The sequence below is a fragment of the Cannabis sativa genome, chromosome 3 (genome assembly GCF_029168945.1).
Source record: "Cannabis sativa cultivar Pink pepper isolate KNU-18-1 chromosome 3, ASM2916894v1, whole genome shotgun sequence".
NCBI lineage: Eukaryota > Viridiplantae > Streptophyta > Magnoliopsida > Rosales > Cannabaceae > Cannabis > Cannabis sativa.
The window spans coordinates 26,532,034-26,554,539 of NC_083603.1; the positions used below are offsets into that span (position 1 = coordinate 26,532,034).

The following is a 22,506-nucleotide window of genomic DNA, read 5'->3' on the forward strand; positions in this document are numbered from 1 at the left end:
CATTTCATGAAACATCTGCTGCCAATCAGCAGGAGGATTAGCATTAACAGCCTCCGCATTATTCCCCAGATTTTGCGGAGGTGGAGGCGGTGCTAGTGGATCGGTTCGGGTAGCCCCGGGCTCTACTTGCTCGCCCTGTGGTCTGGATGATTGCAGAGGGTCCATTACTAGTACCCCTGTAATCAACAACCCCAGCGAGTCAAGCACCGATACCACACTTACGCACTTATTGCCTTAAACCCTAACTCATCTATTTACCTCATACATATTTACATAAAAAATTAGCATTTATAGCATGGCATCACATAACACATACATACTCTAGATGCTTTCATACTGCCTAAAATGGAAAGCGGTAAACAGATGATCACACATACAGTCAAGTATTTACTCTCAATACTTACTGCACCATGAGTCGAGCTTATCTCTGACGATGAATGTACATGTTCGGCCGGTCTACAGGAAGTTTAAAAACCTTGGCGCTCTGATACCAAATTGTAACGCCCTAAATAATTAGGCACGCTACCCAAAAATGATTATGAACCCTAATCCCCTAATCGGGATTACTAATTAAAATAGCGCAGAATTTAAACTTTTATATTAAACAGACTGAAAATAAAACTTGTAATATATCTAAACTTTTCAAAATAGTTGGGATCCCAAAAATATTTACAACTTATTACAAATTCTTTCTTACTAGCCGACCTATGCGGCAAAACAGAATACAAAAGTCAACACTGTTAGACCCATAACCCGCTTGGTCTGAAGTGGCGTGAACATGTACATTCTTCGTCCTGCTCCTGAAACTCATGGCTGATCAGTTAATGTCTTACCCTATCCTGCACAGTAGAGCACCCGTGAGCCAACCCAGCAAGACAGTATAAATCATAATAAACATAATATGCTCATTTACATATGTCTGTCTAGCACAGACCTGATCACTATATTAACATGCCCATTTATGTCTACGTGGCGTAGACCTATGTGTTGCGCTCACACATCTAATTAAATCTACGTGACGTAGACCCACGTGTTGCTCTCACACGTCTAAATACATTAAGGCCTTAGAAGTGGTTCATCTCAGTTATGTGTACCGAGTCCAACTTGATTATGCCTTGAGCACATAATCCATCAATTTCATTTCAATTAACATGGCATGGCATTTATACACATATTTCACTAAGGTAATAACCCTAGGCTAACAAACCGTTCCTATCAGGGTAATAACCCTAATCCTGGTTACCATAACTCGCATATATCATATTCAACATAAGCGCCACTGCGCATACTCTACGTGCAAACTACTGTCTTACCTGTTGTCCAGCAATAGAAGGAGATTCCGAAGCCCCAGGTGCTCCTGATCAGGTGCCGGTAATCCTAGTCACACAATCCCGGATTTCACAAATAGGGTTAATCCCTAATTTCACTTTCACAAAATATAAAGTTGGCATTCAAAATACAGATAATCATAAAGAGCTCGGAACGAGCTTTCCAACGATATAAAGAACGTCCAAAACGGAGTCCCGAGTCAAAAGTTACGGCCAAAACAAAATCAGAAAAAAGATGGCTCACTGCCAGGTTTTATGGCCGCGGCGATCATAGATCTGGCCGCGGCCACTGGGTTCGAAAAACTCAGAAAACCAGATTTTAAGGTCTAAACATGCCCACTTTACCATATAATCAAACCTTAACCAAACCATACCCAAAATTAATTTCTTACAGATAAGAATCATCACAACAGAGACCTAAAACAACAATTCCAACATGAAAACCCCTAATTTCAGATTATTCATCAACACCAAAAATCAAACTTCTCCAACAAGAACTCAAGCTCAAAACTTGAGCTTGACCTCAAACCAAACCAAACAAATTCCAGCAATTAAACACTAAGTTCACACCTGAAATTCCATCCTAGAATCACCATATAATCTCAGCCCAAATTCAATAACAAACATACAACAAGTTAAACTCAAATCCATTCCAAGATAGCACCAATTCACCCAACATGTAGCAAGAACAACCTAACCCATGCATAACCAAAATCAACAAACCTAAACATGTTCTACAACAATATTCAGCAAGCAAATACAATTAAAAATCAGTAAGAACTCTACCTCACTTCCAAATCCAAGCCAAATCAAGAAAAATCCAAGTTTCAAGCCCAAAATCCCAAGCTTTTTCCTCAATTTCCAAGTTGCAAACTCAAGATAGTAAGAGAGGGAGAGGGAGAAGGTGAGAGAGAGAGAATACCAGAAAATACAATTTAATTTCTCTCAAAATCAATTTTTGGTTCAAGTAAATCACTTATGGCTTAAAACACACATATTCATTTTCAAGGGCATAAGTGCCATTTCACACCCAAATATTGCCAATTAAATTTCAGATTATCACATATCATATAAAATGCCAAATAATCAATTCAATTTACATTTCGGGCCCGAACCCGGTTCGCCCGATATTCCCAGGTGTGACTATACCGCGCCAACCTATCAGAACACACCTGAAAAGACAACATAGGCATACTATATAATAATATAGTTCTATTAAGCACGTAATTAAATTAATCTCAACAATTTACCCTTCTCGGGTCATAATTACCAAAATGCCCCTGGCTCACCAACGGGGTCTTTAACATGTTAAATTTCATATAATTTCACATGTATTGAATTATATAATAATATAATTCCTCAATTAACTCATAATTATCTAATTAGAGTTTTGCTAATCCTTTTCTTAATCCCATGTATTACACTTTATTTGCTACTTTATTTTTAGACTTAGTCATTTTCTTAGAAAAAGTGGTATTTGTTTAAACAAACACTTTCTTATCTAATGACTATGAGATGCTCCACCCCTAATCACTTAGAATAGCTAACAAACATGCAAACCATGGTTAGCAGTTCTAGATTTCGATTAGGTCATCCATGAATCTAGTAATGATTTACATTAAGTATACAACCATTGCATCATTCTGAAATTTTATTTCCATAGAAGGATTTAGGCAACGACTAGTAACTAATCATCAATATGCAACTCGAATTTCTGGGGAGGTGATGTCGCCCAATTAGTTACACTGCGGTCGCGATAGTAAACGGGCTATATGTCGTATCCACAGGGAGGAAAAGTACACTCAAAAGGACAGTTAGTAATTTTACGAAAATAAAATATGAACCTTGAATGTGATGAGAATATTGAGAAAATGATTTTTAAAATTAAATAAGTAATTAAAATGAGAAATGATCAGAAAATGATTATGGAAGACACAAGCTTTGTACATGCAATTATATTTTCCTAATAAAATTGATTCTTTAACCTCAACTATAATTCTACACCATTAATTATAGTTAGAAAATGTGTAAGCTCACTAGAAAAATATGTTCTCTAATTAAATTAATACTACTTCTAAAAATACTATCATATTACATAATTTAAATCGACAAAATACCACCGGCAGAATGCAGTAAAAATCATATAATATAATAAACACTCTAATAATTAATAGCCTAACTTACATAAGAAAAGCATGACTGAACTTATATAAAAGGTACTATTAAATTTAAAGTGTAATTTAGAAGAAGATAAATTTAATATAACAAATGTGAAAATGAAGAACAAAGAGAATCAATATATTAAAAGAATAAAAATTGCATGAACTTACACTTGAGTCTTGCCAAAGAAATTAGCCTAGAAAAGGCATTGTCTTTACACCAAAATTAATAAAGTAAAATAAAGAAGAAGAAAAGAAAAAGATAAAATTTTTGTATAATAACTCTAGATAAAATCTGATGCTTTTTCACCCTCCAAAATGATCTATTTATACAGAAAATATTGGTCACAAAATGTATTTTCGTGTGCCACTTAAGTAGATTAGTGGCACAAAAAGCTGAGGAAATGGAACACTTCTTTTTCTTGTACTGTTTGCATCAGACGGAGTGGAAAATTGAGAGACAAGCAAACACGTGGCATCTTGATGGTTGTCGACTGAACATGAAATGGCATAAAATGAGTGATTTGTGGAGAATTGGTGAGTTGGACACAACATATTGAAAGAGAGGCTTCATTTGTGCATGTGCACACTCCCTGATTGATGAAATAGTCATTTGACTACTTGGACCACGTTAATGTGAAGTTGAGCCTTGGTTTTCTAATTAATTTGAGTCCAAGTGATGTGCATAGAAGTCATTTGGTTTTACTAGTTGGACTTGAGCTTTTGAATTGGGCTTGTCATCAATTTGTCCATCAAATCTGAAAAATAGCACATAAAATCTTTATAAATTAAATATTTCCATTTAAATTAATTTTTATAATTAAAATCATGAAAATAATTAATTAAATTAATTTTATGCCTACAAATAAAGACTGAAAATATACAAATTTGACTCTTAATCACAACCCCCAACTAGCTTATTGCTAGCGTCTAGCAATTCAAGCGAACAAAAAGAATGTCAACATGATATTTTCTAGGTCAAAATTTTGAAAGATAACACAATTATTCAAATAAAATGTTAGTAACAAGCCAATAAGAACTATACAAAATTATCTTGAATAAATCTAGAGTTGTGAGTGTGTGCGCCAAACCTGAACCTTCTTACCACAAACCATAACACATAGATGCTTCCGAAAAATATACCAAGTAAAAGTCTCAACTCCATTTGCCTCACAGGTATTGAAAATATTTATTTATGGCTAAGGATTTCACTCATGGAGTTGGAAATTGAAAAGTGAGCACACGAAAAGGATAGATTAATTTAGGACAAACATTTGAATAAATATTGAAACGAAGATAGATTATGAATTATTTGGACAAACCACCATAAGAGTACCACAAACCAGCTTTTCGGGACAAAAATAGACAATCTTTTACATTTATTCTAGGAGCCAAAACAAATAAAAAAAAATGAAATACTACAAACTTTTTCTTTTCTTTTCTTTTTCTTTTTTTCAAACAAGAGGCAACATGTTAGACAAATGGATAGAAATGTTGCTCTTGCAATTTTTTTTTTCTTGGTTTTTTTTTTTTTTTTTTTGAACAAGAGGCAACATGTTGGATATAATGATGGAAATGTTGCTCTTTTTTTTTTTTTTTTTTTTTGCACATAAAGAAAATAATTACAAAAAGGCTCCTTAATAAGATTTGTCTATAAAAATTATCCCTTAAAGCAACATCCAATCAAACCCTAGTACCATGTCCAAAATAATTATAATCATTTCTAAGAATCAATAAAAATTCAAAAGTTATTTTCTCAATCTCGCCACTCACAAAAATATAAACACTTAAACTTGGTAGCTTTTCTAAGCAAATATGTGCTAATAATCTTCTTACCACAAAGTTTGGCATGTGCAATTTGTAACTCTAGAAAAATTCTAAGTAACAAAGATAGTAAAAATTGGCTTGAAAATAACATTTTACAAGAATAAATGAGTAATTTTTGAAAAATTTGACCATGAAAATATTAATATGACAAAAATTAAGAAACATGCTTGAATATGCTCACCACCCCCAACTAAAATAATACAGTGTCCTCAATGTCTAAAGATATAAAAATTAAAAGAATAGGGAAAGAGAACACCTGGAGAGCAAGCAACCATGGATAGCAGCGATATTGATCCTCTAAAAACATAAAAACTGAAAAACAAAAAAAAAAAATGATAACAAATAACAAAATAAGATGACAAAGATAAAAGGAAAAAGAGACAAAACCTGTGTACAAGATCGGGGAAGCACTACTCAAGGTTGGTAAACCGGAGCCACGAGGATATCCTCGACAGGTTGGGGCACCCTCTCTATGTAGTATTTCAGTCTTTGGCCATTCACTTTGAATTTTCTCCCATCGGTTGGGTCTTCGACCTCAACAACACCGTGGGGGAAAACAGTTTTTACAACATACGGCCCAGTCCACCGGGATCTCAGTTTCCCAGGGTGGAGATGCAGGCGAGTGTCATAAAGATGAACTCGCTGATTTGGCTCAAATTCTTTCTCAGGATCTGCTTGTCATGAGCCGCTTTTAATTTAGCCTTGTAGATCCTAGAGTTGTCATAAGCATCATTCCGTAATTCCTCAATTTCTGACAACTGAAGCTTACGATGAAGGCCCGCTGCGTTGAGATCAGAATTTAGGCTTTTTACATCCCAGTATGCTTTATGTTCCAGTTCAACAGGGAGATGGCAGGCCTTGCCATAGACTAGTCTGTAAGGAGACATGCCTAGCTGAGTTTTGTAAGCAGTGCGGTAGGCCCAGAGAGCATCGAGAAGTCGGGAGGACCAATCTTTGCGGTCAGGGTTAACCGTCTTTTCTAAAATTTGCTTAATTTCGGTGATTAGCTAACTCGGCTTGGCCATTTGTCCGTGGGTGATAAGGCAAAGGCAACCTTGTGAAGTACACCATACTTTTGCATCAAATGCTCAAAAGAGTGGTTGCAGAAATGGGTGCCTTGGTCACTGATGATAGCTCGTGGTGTGCCAAAACGAGATAACACATTTTCTTTTAAGAATTTCACAACAGTTGTGTTATCTGCATTTCGACATGGCACGGCTTCAACCCACTTGGAGACATAGTCTATGGCGAGGAGAATGTAAAGGTAGCCAGAAGAAGGTGGGAACAGTCCCATAAAATCAATTCCCCAACAGTCGAATATTTCTATTACGAGCATTGGGTTCAATGGCATCATGTGTCGGCGGGATAGCGCACCTAGTTTCTGGCACCTTTCACAAGATCGACAGAAATTGTTAGTGTCTTTGAACAAAGTGGGCCAAGATAGACCACACTGTAAGATTTTTGCAGCAGTCTTTTTCATAGAAAAATGACCACCACATGCTTCGTTGTGGCAAAAGTTCAAGACACTAAAAATTTCATCATCTGGAATGCAACGTCTCATAATTTGGTCGGGGCAGTACTTGAAAAGATATGGATCATCCCAGTAAAAGTTACGGACCTCGACCAAAAATTTACGTTTATCCTGTGCATTCCAGGAAGCAGGAAGCTCACCAATCACTAAGTAATTAACAATATGAGCGTACCATGGTAACTTAGTGATGGTGTAGAGATGTTCATCAGGGAAGTCATCTCGGATAGCAGGGCCATCAGCGGAATCAGAAAACTCTAAACGAGATAGGTGGTCCGCTACCACATTTTCAACTCCTTTCTTATCCTTGATGGTCAAGTCAAATTCCTGTAACAGAAGGATCCACCTAATTAAGCGTGCCTTAGCATCCTTTTTGGAATGGAGGTACTTAAGAGCAGAGTGGTCGGTGAAGACCGTGATAGGGGAACCGATCAGGTAGGAACGAAACTTGTCAAGTGCGAATACTACGGCAAGCAACTCTTTCTCAGTAGTAGAATAGTTCATTTGAGCACTATTAAGAGTTCTACTTGCATAGTATACGATGAAGGGCTTCCCTTCCCTTCGTTGACCAAGGACGGCCCCTATAGCGTAATTGCTAGCATCACACATGATCTCGAATGGCAAGTTCCAATCAGGTGGTTGAATGATAGGGGCAGAAGTGAGTTTGGTGACAAGTGTTTGGAAGGATTCCTCACACTCGGGTGTCCAGTTAAACACCACGTCTTTTGCCAAGAGGTTCGACAAAGGTCGAGCTATCGTCGAAAAATTCTGGATGAACCTCCTATAGAATCCAGCATGCCCAAGAAAGGATCGAACATCCTTAACAGTCTTGGGGGTGGGCAGCTTTGATATGAGTTCAATCTTGGATTGATCAACCTCAATTCCTCGTTGTGAAACAATATGCCCCAAGACTATGCCAGATGGAACCATGAAATGACACTTCTCCTAGTTGAGTACCAAGCCTTTCTCTTTGCATCGTTTAAGCACAGCTTCCAAATTGAGAAGGCTTGATTCAAATGAATCACCAAAGACTGTCAAATCATCCATATATACTTCCATACAATTCTCGATCATATCACTAAAGATACTCATCATGCAACACTGAAGGTGGTCGGCATTACACAGGCCAAATGGCATACGCCGAAAGGCATAGGTACCAAAAGGACAAGTGAATGTGGTCTTCTCCTGATCTTCTAAAGCAATTTCGATTTTGTAGTACCCCGAATAACCATCGAGAAAGCTGTAGAAAGGATGACCTGCCACACGTTCCAAGATTTGATCGATGAATGGAAGTGGGAAATGGTCTTTACAGGTGGCGGCATTTAATTTTCTATAATCAATGCACATGCGCCAACCTGTTGTGACCTTGGTAGGGATGAGTTCTCCCTTATCATTTGGTACCACTGTTACTCCCGATTTCTTGGGAACAACCTGAGTTGGGCTAACCCACTTACTGTCGGCAACAGGATAAAGTATCCCGTAATCCAGAAGCTTCAAGATTTCTGTCTTTACCACTTCCTTCATTGGTGGGTTTAATCTCCTTTGAGGATCACGTCGTGGTATGGCCCCGTCTTCCAATTTAATGTGATGGGAGCAAATCAAGGGACTAATCCCTTTAATGTAAGCTAACGCCAACCAATTGCTCCTCTTTGCTCTGTGAGCACGTTGATAAGTTGTTGCTCTTGAGTTGCATTAAGGGTGGAGGATATGATGACAGGGAAAGTGTTGTTTGCTCCCAAGAAGACATGCTTAAGTTCCTTAGGAAGTTGAGCCAAGTTTGGTTGAGGAGCTTGGACAGTGGATGGTTTTGGTGTTTCCCTATCTTGAGGAAGTCCCTCGAAGATTGGATTCCAAAACATGGTTCTTTTGGTCGGTAATTGATTGATGACTTCAGGGTTGATTTCAGTATTACCCGACTCAGAAATCTCAGAAATTTCAAAGAGGTCATTGAGATGAGTGGAAGTGTATTGTGCTTCTACCTCTTCTGAAATAAGTGTATCGATCAGAAATGATTGGAAACACTCATCGTTATCAGGTGGTTGTTTACCAATGTTGAAAACATTCACCTCTAGAGTCATGTTCCCAAAAGAGATTTTCATGAGACCATTCCTACAATTGATGAGTGCATTTGCTATTGCGAGGAATGGTCGTCCGAGAATGATGGGAATTTTGGACTCTAAGTTGACTTCAGATTGAGTGTCCAAGATGAGAAAATCCACAGGGTAATAGAATTTATCAATTTGAATCAAGACATCTTCAACTATTCCCCGAGGTTTCTTAACTGATCGATCGGCTAATTGTAGCACCACAGATGTGGGCTTAAGTTCTCCTAGGCCTAGTTGCAAGTATATGGAATAAGGCATGAGATTTACACTTGCACCTAAGTCCAGGAGGGCTTGGCCAAATTCCTGTTCCCCTATTTGACATGAAATGGTGGGACAACCAGATCTTTGTATTTAAGCGGTGTCTTGCGGCCGATCACCGCACTAGCTTGTTACGCCAAGAATGCAGTTTTCTTGACATGGTGCTTCCTTTTGATAGTGCATAGATCCTTGATAACTTTGGCATAAGCCGGTACTTGCTTGATTACATGAAGTAATGGCAAGTTAACCTTAACTTGTGTCAAAAAGTCAAGGATTTCACTATGACTTTCCAGTACCTTCCCAGTGGATTTCAAAGCCTGAGGAAAGGGCACCTTTACTGGAAGGTTCTGTGGCACATCAGCATCTGAAGCGGGCATTGGTACACTAGGGGTCTTAGGTAATGGTGATACCGTACTTTGACCACTTCGGGTAGTAATAGCATTAACCCCTTTGAGATTAGACTCTGAAGGAGCGGAGGTTTGTGCCATATGTTGCCCTTTGGGAGTGATTAGAGGCTGAGCGGGAAGCTTACCACGCTCTTGAATGACTGAAGAATCATTTAACTTTGTTATTTGAATCTTTATGTCCTTCAATTCCTCTATCACCTGAGTGAAATAATTCCTGAACTCTAGTTGGGATTCTACGAGAATTTTCATGGAACTCTCAAGAGAATTCTTTTGTTGATCAGGCCTCCATTGGCTCCCAGATGCTTGATTTTGACTTGTATCCTTCCAACTGAAATTGGGATGGTTACGCCAACCAGGATTGTATGTGTTGGAGTAGGCATTATAAGGCTTCTTGTAATCCCCTAAGGCATTACACTGTTCCTCGTCTCCTCCCCTTAACATACTAAGATTAGGGCACTCTTGTGGTTGATGATCAGTCCCTCCACAAATGAAGCATGGTTCTTGCTTTTCCACTTTTGCAGCCATCTGGAGTGCTTTACCTTCTTGAGTTTTGAAAGCCTCAAATTGTTTTTTCAAGCTTCAAGTTGAGCTTTCACACTGTCCTCCTCCTTCAATTGGTAGACTCCGGCTGTTCGTGGCTTGTCTGTAGGACTTGGTGCACTCCATGTGTATGATTTTTCATAAATTTCTTCAAGATATTCCAAAGCTTCTTCGGGATCTTTCTGTAGGAAGTCGCCATTGCACATCATTTGTACGAATTGTCTTTTGTCGGCTGTGAGACCGTCATAGAAATAGCTGACAAGACGCCAACTTTCGTATCCATGATGTGGGCACTGGCCCATCAAATCTTTAAACCTCTCCCAGACCTGATGAAACGTTTCATGGTCCTTTTGGGTGAAGGTAGAGATTTGCCTCTTAAGGCTGCTGGTCTTATGGGGTGGAAAAAATTTAGAGAAAAATACTTTTGTCATCTCATCCCATGTCCCAATAGACCTTGGCCTTAAGGAATACAACCAGCTTTTCGCTTTATCCTTGAGTGAGAAAGGAAAGAACTTCAATCTCACCAAGTTAATGATGTCAGCTTGGTTGTTGAATGTGGCCACCACCTCTTCGAAGGCCTGAATATGCACATATGGACTCTCATTTTCCATACCATGAAAGGTTGGTAAAAGTTGAATCATGCCAGGTTTGAAATCGAAGTTGGGCATATTCATGGGATACATTATGCATGAAGGTGTGGCCGTACGCGTAGGATGTAGATAATCCTGTAGCGTTCTTGGTTGGATTTCCTGTTGTTGAGCCATCATTGGAAGTGCAGGAAGTATGGGTGATGGTGGTGAATGAGAACGAGTGGAAGAAGACGATTTAGGAGAGTTTTCTAAAATTTCAATTTGTTGTTTTACAAATCTCCCTAATTTGTCTCTATTTCGTGACATTCACTTTTTTTTGTGTGTGTGTGTGTATTTTCACTTGTTAAATAATGTAAATTACAACTATGTAATAATGCAAGGGTATTCACACAAGATATTCCCAGACCGATTGGGAAGGTTGCCAAGGTACCGCTTCGTCCCACACTTTTACTAGAACTCCCCGGGGTTGCTAGAAAGTGTAGAGGGTACTCTATCACAAACCTTTAAAGCCAATCTTTCTTAGACAGAATGATCTCAGTTTGTACCACTTTTACCATTACACAATTGGGTTTACACTTAAAAGTTTATGAAAATATTTTATGCACAATTTTTTTTGTTTTCTTTGTTTTTTTTTTTAGCCTAAAGGATAAAAGTCTACAACTAACCTAAAATTAAAAAAAAAAAAAATGGCTAATCCTAAAAAAAGTACACAAAATAAAATAATGTAAAAAAAAAAAAACTAACACCCTAATATAGTAGCAAATAATAAATACAACTAACAAATAAACTAAACAAAAAAGAACTTGCTTTTTTTTTTTTTTACTAAAAGAGTAAAGAATAATAATAATAATATATAATGATTTTTTTTTTTTTGAATCTATATATAACTTAAAAAAAAAAAACTAAATTATATTATACTAACTAAAAAGTTTTTTTTTTTTATACAAACAAATAAAGAGAGAGAAAAAAAATATAAAAAAAAATAAAACTACTATACTAACCTCTTGTAGCGCGAAAACCTCCCCGGCAACGGCGCCAAAAATTGATGTCGCCCAATTAGTTACACTGCGGTCGCGATAGTAAACGGGCTATATGTCGTATCCACAGGGAGGAAAAGTACACTCAAAAGGACAGTTAGTAATTTTACGAAAATAAAATATGAACCTTGAATGTGATGAGAATATTGAGAAAATGATTTTTAAAATTAAATAAGTAATTAAAATGAGAAATGATCAGAAAATGATTATGGAAGACACAAGCTTTGTACATGCAATTATATTTTCCTAATAAAATTGATTCTTTAACCTCAACTATAATTCTACACCATTAATTATAGTTAGAAAATGTGTATAATTAAGCTCACTAGAAAAATATGTTCTCTAATTAAATTAATACTACTTCTAAAAATACTATCATATTACATAATTTAAATCGACAAAATACCACCGGCAGAATGCAGTAAAAATCATATAATATAATAAACACTCTAATAATTAATAGCCTAACTTACATAAGAAAAGCATGACTGAACTTATATAAAAGGTACTATTAAATTTAAAGTGTAATTTAGAAGAAGATAAATTTAATATAACAAATGTGAAAATGAAGAACAAAGAGAATCAATATATTAAAAGAATAAAAATTGCATGAACTTACACTTGAGTCTTGCCAAAGAAATTAGCCTAGAAAAGGCATTGTCTTTACACCAAAATTAATAAAGTAAAATAAAGAAGAAGAAAAGAAAAAGATAAAATTTTTGTATAATAACTCTAGATAAAATCTGATGCTTTTTCACCCTCCAAAATGATCTATTTATACAGAAAATATTGGTCACAAAATGTATTTTCGTGTGCCACTTAAGTAGATTAGTGGCACAAAAAGCTGAGGAAATGGAACACTTCTTTTTCTTGTACTGTTTGCATCAGACGGAGTGGAAAATTGAGAGACAAGCAAACACGTGGCATCTTGATGGTTGTCGACTGAACATGAAATGGCATAAAATGAGTGATTTGTGGAGAATTGGTGAGTTGGACACAACATATTGAAAGAGAGGCTTCATTTGTGCATGTGCACACTCCCTGATTGATGAAATAGTCATTTGACTACTTGGACCACGTTAATGTGAAGTTGAGCCTTGGTTTTCTAATTAATTTGAGTCCAAGTGATGTGCATAGAAGTCATTTGGTTTTACTAGTTGGACTTGAGCTTTTGAATTGGGCTTGTCATCAATTTGTCCATCAAATCTGAAAAATAGCACATAAAATCTTTATAAATTAAATATTTCCATTTAAATTAATTTTTATAATTAAAATCATGAAAATAATTAATTAAATTAATTTTATGCCTACAAATAAAGACTGAAAATATACAAATTTGACTCTTAATCACAACCCCCAACTAGCTTATTGCTAGCGTCTAGCAATTCAAGCGAACAAAAAGAATGTCAACATGATATTTTCTAGGTCAAAATTTTGAAAGATAACACAATTATTCAAATAAAATGTTAGTAACAAGCCAATAAGAACTATACAAAATTATCTTGAATAAATCTAGAGTTGTGAGTGTGTGCGCCAAACCTGAACCTTCTTACCACAAACCATAACACATAGATGCTTCCGAAAAATATACCAAGTAAAAGTCTCAACTCCATTTGCCTCACAGGTATTGAAAATATTTATTTATGGCTAAGGATTTCACTCATGGAGTTGGAAATTGAAAAGTGAGCACACGAAAAGGATAGATTAATTTAGGACAAACATTTGAATAAATATTGAAACGAAGATAGATTATGAATTATTTGGACAAACCACCATAAGAGTACCACAAACCAGCTTTTCGGGACAAAAATAGACAATCTTTTACATTTATTCTAGGAGCCAAAACAAATAAAAAAAAATGAAATACTACAAACTTTTTCTTTTCTTTTCTTTTTATTTTTTTCAAACAAGAGGCAACATGTTAGACAAATGGATAGAAATGTTGATCTTGCAATTTTTTTTCTTGGTTTTTTTTTTTTTTTGAACAAGAGGCAACATGTTGGATATAATGATGGAAATGTTGCTCTTTTTTTTTTTTTTTTTTTTGCACATAAAGAAAATAATTACAAAAAGGCTCCTTAATAAGATTTGTCTATAAAAATTATCCCTTAAAGCAACATCCAATCAAACCCTAGTACCATGTCCAAAATAATTATAATCATTTCTAAGAATCAATAAAAATTCAAAAGTTATTTTCTCAATCTCGCCACTCACAAAAATATAAACACTTAAACTTGGTAGCTTTTCTAAGCAAATATGTGCTAATAATCTTCTTACCACAAAGTTTGGCATGTGCAATTTGTAACTCTAGAAAAATTCTAAGTAACAAAGATAGTAAAAATTGGCTTGAAAATAACATTTTACAAGAATAAATGAGTAATTTTTGAAAAATTTGACCATGAAAATATTAATATGACAAAAATTAAGAAACATGCTTGAATATGCTCACCACCCCCAACTAAAATAATACAGTGTCCTCAATGTCTAAAGATATAAAAATTAAAAGAATAGGGAAAGAGAACACCTGGAGAGCAAGCAACCATGGATAGCAGCGATATTGATCCTCTAAAAACATAAAAACTGAAAAACAAAAAAAAAAAATGATAACAAATAACAAAATAAGATGACAAAGATAAAAGGAAAAAGAGACAAAACCTGTGTACAAGATCGGGGAAGCACTACTCAAGGTTGGTAAACCGGAGCCACGAGGATATCCTCGACAGGTTGGGGCACCCTCTCTATGTAGTATTTCAGTCTTTGGCCATTCACTTTGAATTTTCTCCCATCGGTTGGGTCTTCGACCTCAACAACACCGTGGGGGAAAACAGTTTTTACAACATACGGCCCAGTCCACCGGGATCTCAGTTTCCCAGGGTGGAGATGCAGGCGAGTGTCATAAAGATGAACTCGCTGATTTGGCTCAAATTCTTTCTCAGGATCTGCTTGTCATGAGCCGCTTTTAATTTAGCCTTGTAGATCCTAGAGTTGTCATAAGCATCATTCCGTAATTCCTCAATTTCTGACAACTGAAGCTTACGATGAAGGCCCGCTGCGTTGAGATCAGAATTTAGGCTTTTTACATCCGAGTATGCTTTATGTTCCAGTTCAACAGGGAGATGGCAGGCCTTGCCATAGACTAGTCTGTAAGGAGACATGCCTAGCTGAGTTTTGTAAGCAGTGCGGTAGGCCCAGAGAGCATCGAGAAGTCGGGAGGACCAATCTTTGCGGTCAGGGTTAACCGTCTTTTCTAAAATTTGCTTAATTTCACGATTAGCTAACTCAGCTTGGCCATTTGTCTGTGGGTGATAAGGCAGTGCAACCTTGTGAAGTACACCATACTTTTGCATCAAATGCTCAAAAGAGTGGTTGCAGAAATGGGTGCCTTGGTCACTGATGATAGCTCGTGGTGTGCCAAAACGAGATAACACATTTTCTTTTAAGAATTTCACAACAGTTGTGTTATCTGCATTTCGACATGGCACGGCTTCAACCCACTTGGAGACATAGTCTATGGCGAGGAGAATGTAAAGGTAGCCAGAAGAAGGTGGGAACAGTCCCATAAAATCAATTCCCCAACAGTCGAATATTTCTATTACGAGCATTGGGTTCAATGGCATCATGTGTCGGCGGGATAGCGCACCTAGTTTCTGGCACCTTTCACAAGATCGACAGAAATTGTTAGTGTCTTTGAACAAAGTGGGCCAGTATAGACCACACTGTAAGATTTTTGCAGCAGTCTTTTTCATAGAAAAATGACCACCACATGCTTCGTTGTGGCAAAAGTTCAAGACACTAAAAATTTCATCATCTGGAATGCAACGTCTCATAATTTGGTCGGGGCAGTACTTGAAAAGATATGGATCATCCCAGTAAAAGTTACGGACCTCGACCAAAAATTTACGTTTATCCTGTGCATTCCAGGAAGCAGGAAGCTCACCAATCACTAAGTAATTAACAATATGAGCGTACCATGGTAACTTAGTGATGGTGTCGAGATGTTCATCGTGAAGTCATCTCGGATAGCGGGGCCATCACGGAATCGAAAACTCTAAACGAGATAGGTGGTCCGCTACCACATTTTCAACTCCTTTCTTATCCTTGATGGTCAAGTCAAATTCCTGTAACAGAAGGATCCACCTAATTAAGCGTGCCTTAGCATCCTTTTTGGAAAGGAGGTACTTAAGAGCAGAGTGGTCGGTGAAGACCGTGATAGGGGAACCGATCAGGTAGGAACGAAACTTGTCAAGTGCGAATACTACGGCAAGCAACTCTTTCTCAGTAGTAGAATAGTTCATTTGAGCACTATTAAGAGTTCTACTTGCATAGTATACGATGAAGGGCTTCCCTTCCCTTCGTTGACCAAGGACGGCCCCTATAGCGTAATTGCTAGCATCACACATGATCTCGAATGGCAAGTTCCAATCAGGTGGTTGAATGATAGGGGCAGAAGTGAGTTTGGTGACAAGTGTTTGGAAGGATTCCTCACACTCGGGTGTCCAGTTAAACACCACGTCTTTTGCCAAGAGGTTCGACAAAGGTCGAGCTATCGTCGAAAAATTCTGGATGAACCTCCTATAGAATCCAGCATGCCCAAGAAAGGATCGAACATCCTTAACAGTCTTGGGGGTGGGCAGCTTTGATATGAGTTCAATCTTGGATTGATCAACCTCAATTCCTCGTTGTGAAACAATATGCCCCAAGACTATGCCAGATGGCACCATGAAATGACACTTCTCCTAGTTGAGTACCAAGCCTTTCTCTTTGCATCGTTTAAGCACAGCTTCCAAATTGAGAAGGCTTGATTCAAATGAATCACCAAAGACTGTCAAATCATCCATATATACTTCCATACAATTCTCGATCATATCACTAAAGATACTCATCATGCAAATACTGAAGGTGGCTGGGGCATTACACAGGCCAAATGGCATAAGCCGAAAGGCATAGGTACCAAAAGGACAAGTGAATGTGGTCTTCTCCTGATCTTCTAAAGCAATTTCGATTTTGTAGTACCCCGAATAACCATCGAGAAAGCTGTAGAAAGGATGACCTGCCACACGTTCCAAGATTTGATCGATGAATGGAAGTGGGAAATGGTCTTTACAGGTGGCGGCATTTAATTTTCTATAATCAATGCACATGCGCCAACCTGTTGTGACCTTGGTAGGGATGAGTTCTCCCTTATCATTTGGTACCACTGTTACTCCCGATTTCTTGGGAACAACCTGAGTTGGGCTAACCCACTTACTGTCGGCAACAGGATAAAGTATCCCGTAATCCAGAAGCTTCAAGATTTCTGTCTTTACCACTTCCTTCATTGGTGGGTTTAATCTCCTTTGAGGATCACGTCGTGGTATGGCCCCGTCTTCCAATTTAATGTGATGGGAGCAAATCAAGGGACTAATCCCTTTAATGTAAGCTAACGCCAACCAATTGCTCCTCTTTGCTCTGTGAGCACGTTGATAAGTTGTTGCTCTTGAGTTGCATTAAGGGTGGAGGATATGATGACAGGGAAAGTGTTGTTTGCTCCCAAGAAGACATGCTTAAGTTCCTTAGGAAGTTGAGCCAAGTTTGGTTGAGGAGCTTGGACAGTGGATGGTTTTGGTGTTTCCCTATCTTGAGGAAGTCCCTCGAAGATTGGATTCCAAAACATGGTTCTTTTGGTCGGTAATTGATTGATGACTTCAGGGTTGATTTCAGTATTACCCGACTCAGAAATCTCAGAAATTTCAAAGAGGTCATTGAGATGAGTGGAAGTGTATTGTGCTTCTACCTCTTCTGAAATAAGTGTATCGATCAGAAATGATTGGAAACACTCATCGTTATCAGGTGGTTGTTTACCAATGTTGAAAACATTCACCTCTAGAGTCATGTTCCCAAAAGAGATTTTCATGAGACCATTCCTACAATTGATGAGTGCATTTGCTGTTGCGAGGAATGGTCGTCCGAGAATGATGGGAATTTTGGACTCTAAGTTGACTTCAGATTGAGTGTCCAAGATGAGAAAATCCACAGGGTAATAGAATTTATCAATTTGAATCAAGACATCTTCAACTATTCCCCGAGGTTTCTTAACTGATCGATCGGCTAATTGTAGCACCACAGATGTGGGCTTAAGTTCTCCTAGGCCTAGTTGCAAGTATATGGAATAAGGCATGAGATTTACACTTGCACCTAAGTCCAGGAGGGCTTGGCCAAATTCCTGTTCCCCTATTTGACATGAAATGGTGGGACAACCAGGATCTTTGTATTTAAGCGGTGTCTTGCAGTCGATCACCGCACTAGCTTGTTCTGCCAAGAATGCAGTTTTCTTGACATGGTGCTTCCTTTTGATAGTGCATAGATCCTTGATAACTTTGGCATAAGCCGGTACTTGCTTGATTACATGAAGTAATGGCAAGTTAACCTTAACTTGTGTCAAAAAGTCAAGGATTTCACTATGACTTTCCAGTACCTTCCCAGTGGATTTCAAAGCCTGAGGAAAGGGCACCTTTACTGGAAGGTTCTGTGGCACATCAGCATCTGAAGCGGGCATTGGTACACTAGGGGTCTTAGGTAATGGTGATACCGTACTTTGACCACTTCGGGTAGTAATAGCATTAACCCCTTTGAGATTAGACTCTGAAGGAGCGGAGGTTTGTGCCATATGTTGCCCTTTGGGAGTGATTAGAGGCTGAGCGGGAAGCTTACCACGCTCTTGAATGACTGAAGAATCATTTAACTTTGTTATTTGAATCTTTATGTCCTTCAATTCCTCTATCACCTGAGTGAAATAATTCCTGAACTCTAGTTGGGATTCTACGAGAATTTTCATGGAACTCTCAAGAGAATTCTTTTGTTGATCAGGCCTCCATTGGCTCCCAGATGCTTGATTTTGACTTGTATCCTTCCAACTGAAATTGGGATGGTTACGCCAACCAGGATTGTATGTGTTGGAGTAGGCATTATAAGGCTTCTTGTAATCCCCTAAGGCATTACACTGTTCCTCGTCTCCTCCCCTTAACATACTAAGATTAGGGCACTCTTGTGGTTGATGATCAGTCCCTCCACAAATGAAGCATGGTTCTTGCTTTTCCACTTTTGCAGCCATCTGGAGTGCTTTACCTTCTTGAGTTTTGAAAGCCTCAAATTGTTTTTTCAAAGCTTCAAGTTGAGCTTTCACACTGTCCTCCTCCTTCAATTGGTAGACTCCGGCTGTTCGTGGCTTGTCTGTAGGACTTGGTGCACTCCATGTGTATGATTTTTCAGAAATTTCTTCAAGATATTCCAAAGCTTCTTCGGGATCTTTCTGTAGGAAGTCGCCATTGCACATCATTTGTACGAATTGTCTTTTGTCGGCTGTGAGACCGTCATAGAAATAGCTGACAAGACGCCAACTTTCGTATCCATGATGTGGGCACTGGCCCATCAAATCTTTAAACCTCTCCCAGACCTGATGAAACGTTTCATGGTCCTTTTGGGTGAAGGTAGAGATTTGCCTCTTAAGGCTGCTGGTCTTATGGGGTGGAAAAAATTTAGAGAAAAATACTTTTGTCATCTCATCCCATGTCCCAATAGACCTTGGCCTTAAGGAATACAACCAGCTTTTCGCTTTATCCTTGAGTGAGAAAGGAAAGAACTTCAATCTCACCAAGTTAATGATGTCAGCTTGGTTGTTGAATGTGGCCACCACCTCTTCGAAGGCCTGAATATGCACATATGGACTCTCATTTTCCATACCATGAAAGGTTGGTAAAAGTTGAATCATGCCAGGTTTGAAATCGAAGTTGGGCATATTCATGGGATACATTATGCATGAAGGTGTGGCCGTACGCGTAGGATGTAGATAATCCTGTAGCGTTCTTGGTTGGATTTCCTGTTGTTGAGCCATCATTGGAAGTGCAGGAAGTATGGGTGATGGTGGTGAATGAGAACGAGTGGAAGAAGACGATTTAGGAGAGTTTTCTAAAATTTCAATTTGTTGTTTTACAAATCTCCCTAATTTGTCTCTATTTCGTGACATTCACTTTTTTTTGTGTGTGTGTGTGTATTTTCACTTGTTAAATAATGTAAATTACAACTATGTAATAATGCAAGGGTATTCACACAAGATATTCCCAGACCGATTGGGAAGGTTGCCAAGGTACCGCTTCGTCCCACACTTTTACTAGAACTCCCCGGGGTTGCTAGAAAGTGTAGAGGGTACTCTATCACAAACCTTTAAAGCCAATCTTTCTTAGACAGAATGATCTCAGTTTGTACCACTTTTACCATTACACAATTGGGTTTACACTTAAAAGTTTATGAAAATATTTTATGCACAATTTTTTTTGTTTTCTTTGTTTTTTTTTTTAGCCTAAAGGATAAAAGTCTACAACTAACCTAAAATTAAAAAAAAAAAAAATGGCTAATCCTAAAAAAAGTACACAAAATAAAATAATGTAAAAAAAAAAAAAACTAACACCCTAATATAGTAGCAAATAATAAATACAACTAACAAATAAACTAAACAAAAAAGAACTTGCTTTTTTTTTTTTTTACTAAAAGAGTAAAGAATAATAATAATAATATATAATGATTTTTTTTTTTTTTGAATCTATATATAACTTAAAAAAAAAAAAACTAAATTATATTATACTAACTAAAAGGTTTTTTTTTTTTATACAAACAAATAAAGAGAGAGAAAAAAAAATATAAAAAAAAATAAAACTACTATACTAACCTCTTGTAGCGCGAAAACCTCCCCGGCAACGGCGCCAAAAATTGATGTCGCCCAATTAGTTACACTGCGGTCGCGATAGTAAACGGGCTATATGTCGTATCCACAGGGAGGAAAAGTACACTCAAAAGGACAGTTAGTAATTTTACGAAAATAAAATATGAACCTTGAATGTGATGAGAATATTGAGAAAATGATTTTTAAAATTAAATAAGTAATTAAAATGAGAAATGATCAGAAAATGATTATGGAAGACACAAGCTTTGTACATGCAATTATATTTTCCTAATAAAATTGATTCTTTAACCTCAACTATAATTCTACACCATTAATTATAGTTAGAAAATGTGTATAATTAAGCTCACTAGAAAAATATGTTCTCTAATTAAATTAATACTACTTCTAAAAATACTATCATATTACATAATTTAAATCGACAAAATACCACCGGCAGAATGCAGTAAAAATCATATAATATAATAAACACTCTAATAATTAATAGCCTAACTTACATAAGAAAAGCATGACTGAACTTATATAAAAGGTACTATTAAATTTAAAGTGTAATTTAGAAGAAGATAAATTTAATATAACAAATGTGAAAATGAAGAACAAAGAGAATCAATATATTAAAAGAATAAAAATTGCATGAACTTACACTTGAGTCTTGCCAAAGAAATTAGCCTAGAAAAGGCATTGTCTTTACACCAAAATTAATAAAGTAAAATAAAGAAGAAGAAAAGAAAAAGATAAAATTTTTGTATAATAACTCTAGATAAAATCTGATGCTTTTTCACCCTCCAAAATGATCTATTTATACAGAAAATATTGGTCACAAAATGTATTTTCGTGTGCCACTTAAGTAGATTAGTGGCACAAAAAGCTGAGGAAATGGAACACTTCTTTTTCTTGTACTGTTTGCATCAGACGGAGTGGAAAATTGAGAGACAAGCAAACACGTGGCATCTTGATGGTTGTCGACTGAACATGAAATGGCATAAAATGAGTGATTTGTGGAGAATTGGTGAGTGGGACACAACATATTGAAAGAGAGGCTTCATTTGTGCATGTGCACACTCCCTGATTGATGAAATAGTCATTTGACTACATGGACCACGTTAATGTGAAGTTGAGCCTTGGTTTTCTAATTAATTTGAGTCCAAGTGATGTGCATAGAAGTCATTTGGTTTTTCTAGTTGGACTTGAGCTTTTGAATTGGGCTTGTCATCAATTTGTCCATCAAATCTGAAAAATAGCACATAAAATCTTTATAAATTAAATATTTCCATTTAAATTAATTTTTATAATTAAAATCATGAAAATAATTAATTAAATTAATTTTATGCCTACAAATAAAGACTGAAAATATACAAATTTGACTCTTAATCAGGAGGGTAAGTTTGGATATAATTCAAATGAAATTAATGATCTTTGAACTGCATATCTACTAACTTTTTCTCCACCCCTATCAGTTCGCAAGATCTTTAACCACTTTCCATTGCTAGAAATTCATGAAATTTTTCAAACATTTCAAATTTCTTTTGCGTAAAGTAAAATCTAGAGTGATCGTTTTAAGAATACAACGAAGACTCATATCCACCCCTGAATGTACATCCATCTGCGAATGAGATGAACTTAATTTCAGTGGATATAGGCATATTAACTCTTTGCAGAGAATGATCTTGTCAAAACCACTATGAACAAGAAACAAATGCCATAGATTTATAAAATATGTGGTTGTATCTTTTGATGACTTAAGTTACATGAAAGAGTTCTTAGAATAGTGCAAGTGGATTCTTGTCACAAAATACTAAACTCATACAGTTTAAATCCATTGAAAGAAAATGGTTATGAAACACTTGTGAAACTGTAACTGTATAATTAGTAACTCTTTCTTGGACCACCACTACTAATCTAACTCTATGGTTTGCCTATACAAGTAGGAGATATCTAAGATTGAGGATATATATCATTTTGGGATAGAATTCCGGGAATATAATCATATGCGTCATCTAATTTTTTAAGAGAA

At 36.9% G+C, this 22,506-nt stretch overlaps 3 protein-coding genes and 2 non-coding genes across 5 annotated transcripts; 2 read left to right on the forward strand and 3 right to left on the reverse strand.

Moving 5' to 3' along the window:
- Nucleotides 1–8,467: 8,467 nt before the first annotated feature.
- LOC115710697 (uncharacterized) lies at nt 8,468–9,205 on the reverse strand. Its single transcript, XM_061112463.1, has one exon. The coding sequence runs from the start codon at nt 9,203–9,205 to the stop codon at nt 8,468–8,470; it is 738 nt and encodes a 245-aa protein (XP_060968446.1).
- A 131-nt stretch (nt 9,206–9,336) lies between these two features.
- LOC133036000 (uncharacterized) lies at nt 9,337–10,137 on the reverse strand. The gene has a single exon (XM_061112464.1). The coding sequence runs from the start codon at nt 10,135–10,137 to the stop codon at nt 9,337–9,339; it is 801 nt and encodes a 266-aa protein (XP_060968447.1).
- A 291-nt stretch (nt 10,138–10,428) lies between these two features.
- On the forward strand, nt 10,429–10,535 carry LOC133036374 (small nucleolar RNA R71). Its single transcript, XR_009687031.1, has one exon. It is a non-coding gene; the product is annotated as a small nucleolar RNA R71 (small nucleolar RNA).
- A 6,663-nt stretch (nt 10,536–17,198) lies between these two features.
- LOC115710696 (uncharacterized) lies at nt 17,199–19,781 on the reverse strand. Its single transcript, XM_030639047.2, has one exon. It carries the CDS (start codon nt 19,779–19,781, stop codon nt 17,199–17,201), a length of 2,583 nt encoding a protein of 860 aa, XP_030494907.2.
- Nucleotides 19,162–19,268, forward strand: LOC133036375 (small nucleolar RNA R71). Its single transcript, XR_009687032.1, has one exon. It is a non-coding gene; the product is annotated as a small nucleolar RNA R71 (small nucleolar RNA).
- Nucleotides 19,782–22,506: the final 2,725 nt, after the last annotated feature.